The 1,789-nt window shown below is 44.0% G+C and overlaps 1 protein-coding gene across 1 annotated transcript in view; it reads left to right on the top strand.

The window, feature by feature from the left end:
- Positions 1-1,789, top strand: part of LOC105811547 (protocadherin Fat 4-like) — a 28,874-nt gene that overhangs the window by 18,915 nt on the left and 8,170 nt on the right. The window contains exon 4 of the mRNA XM_012645788.1: positions 49-517. Within this exon, the coding sequence (XP_012501242.1) occupies positions 49-517 (469 nt within the window). The remainder of the gene's footprint in view (positions 1-48; positions 518-1,789) is intronic.

Below are 1,789 nucleotides of genomic sequence, written 5' to 3'. Positions count from 1 at the left end.
GTGGCGGTGGACGGCGACTCGGGCCAGAACGCCTGGCTGTCGTTCCAGCTGCTCAAGGCCACGGAGCCCGGGCTGTTCGCCGTGTGGGCGCACAACGGCGAGGTGCGCACCGCCAGGCCGCTGAGCGAGCGCGACGCGGCCAAGCACAGGCTGCTGGTGCTGGTGAAGGACAATGGCGAGCGTCCGCTGTCTGCCAGCGTCACGCTGCACGTGCTCCTGGTGGATGGCTTCTCCCAGCCCTACCTGCCGCTCCCGGAAGCGGCCGCGGACCAGGCCCAGGCCGACTCGCTCACCGTCTACTTGGTCGTCGCCTTGGCGTCGGTGTCCTCGCTCTTCCTCTTCTCGGTGCTGCTGTTCGTGGCGGTGCGGCTGTGCAGGAGGAACAGGGCGGCCTCGGGGGGTCGTTTCTCGGTGCCTGAGGGCCACTTTCCTGGCCACCTGGTGGATGTCACGGGCACCGGGACCCTGTCCCAGAGCTACCAGTATGAGGTGTGTCTGACCGGAGGCTCAGGGACCAGTGAGTTCAAATTTCTGAAGCCAGTTTTACCCAATTTCCAGGGCCATCCCCTTGGGCCAGAAATGCAAGAAAACTCCAACTTTACAAATGACTTTGGTTTCAACATTCAGTTAAAATAATCGTTCATAATCCACATTTTAATTTTTGTGAAAAATTCAATGTAATGGTTTTTCTGCCAACCTATTATGAAATTTAAATTACATTAAACTTGCCTGTAGAATTTCTCATGTTGTCACTATGTTTTAAAAAAACGGTATGTCATCTTTTTCTTTATTACTATACCAACATGAATGGTCTTAAACTCTCTAATCAAAACACTGATGAGGTCAATAGTTGTACAAATCCTTGTTCTGGAATAGCTTAGAAATATGTAAGATGGGAAACAGTGGGAAATTAATTCCATGTAATCAATTGTATTTCATTGTAGATTTTCTTATTCTTAAACCATTAGATATATACAAAGCAGTAATGCACTAACATAGTGAAGTGTAATGGGAGAAAGAGAACTGGTACAATGAGAATGTCTGGCTCTCATAGCACTAAACTTCTTTGATGATGTTTTCTTTTAAAATGTTATATAATTGTGTTTCCTTTCATTAATATATTAGTATTAATTTTAGTATAATTATTTTAAGTTGTTCCCACTTAATTTCATTGGTGTTAAAAGAGGAAGAAAATGGCACCACATTTATCTAGCGAGATGAAGTAGCATGGCAATGAAATCAGCTTTTCCCCTTTGGGAAACACTGATCATTTGTGACAGAAACTGTAGTGGGCACTCATGTCCATTTATCTTTCCTTCTTTAGTAACAGATCCCAAACTTCATTTATGGTGTTAGTGTGCTCAGCCAACAGAATACATTTTCCCAGCCTCCTTGGCATTTAGAACTGGACGTGTTACTGAGTTATAGTTCATGAGATATATGTATAAATGTTGTAGGAGACTTCCAGGAAGACTATGTAAAGAGACATGACTCATCTCTAGGAATGAGTCCGCTTTTCCCCTTCTCTAACTGCTCCCTGCTGCCTGGCACACATATGTTATGGTTAGTACAAAAAAACCCCAGCCATATTGGACCCAGTGATGGAAACAATGAACTAAGATAGTTAGTTTAGAAGAAACTTAAAAGAGACAGGAGTCCTTGATGACCATGGAGTCATGCTATCTTTGCATTGCCTACTTTTGAACATTTTTAACTTAAAAAATAAAGGAAATTTTATCTCATTTAAGCCACCAATTATTTTAGTTTTTATGCTTCCTCCAGTGGAATC

This window comes from Propithecus coquereli, unplaced genomic scaffold (genome assembly GCF_000956105.1).
Source record: "Propithecus coquereli isolate 6110/MARCELLA unplaced genomic scaffold, Pcoq_1.0 Scaffold236, whole genome shotgun sequence".
NCBI lineage: Eukaryota > Metazoa > Chordata > Mammalia > Primates > Indriidae > Propithecus > Propithecus coquereli.
This window is presented reverse-complemented; position numbering and strand designations above follow the sequence as displayed.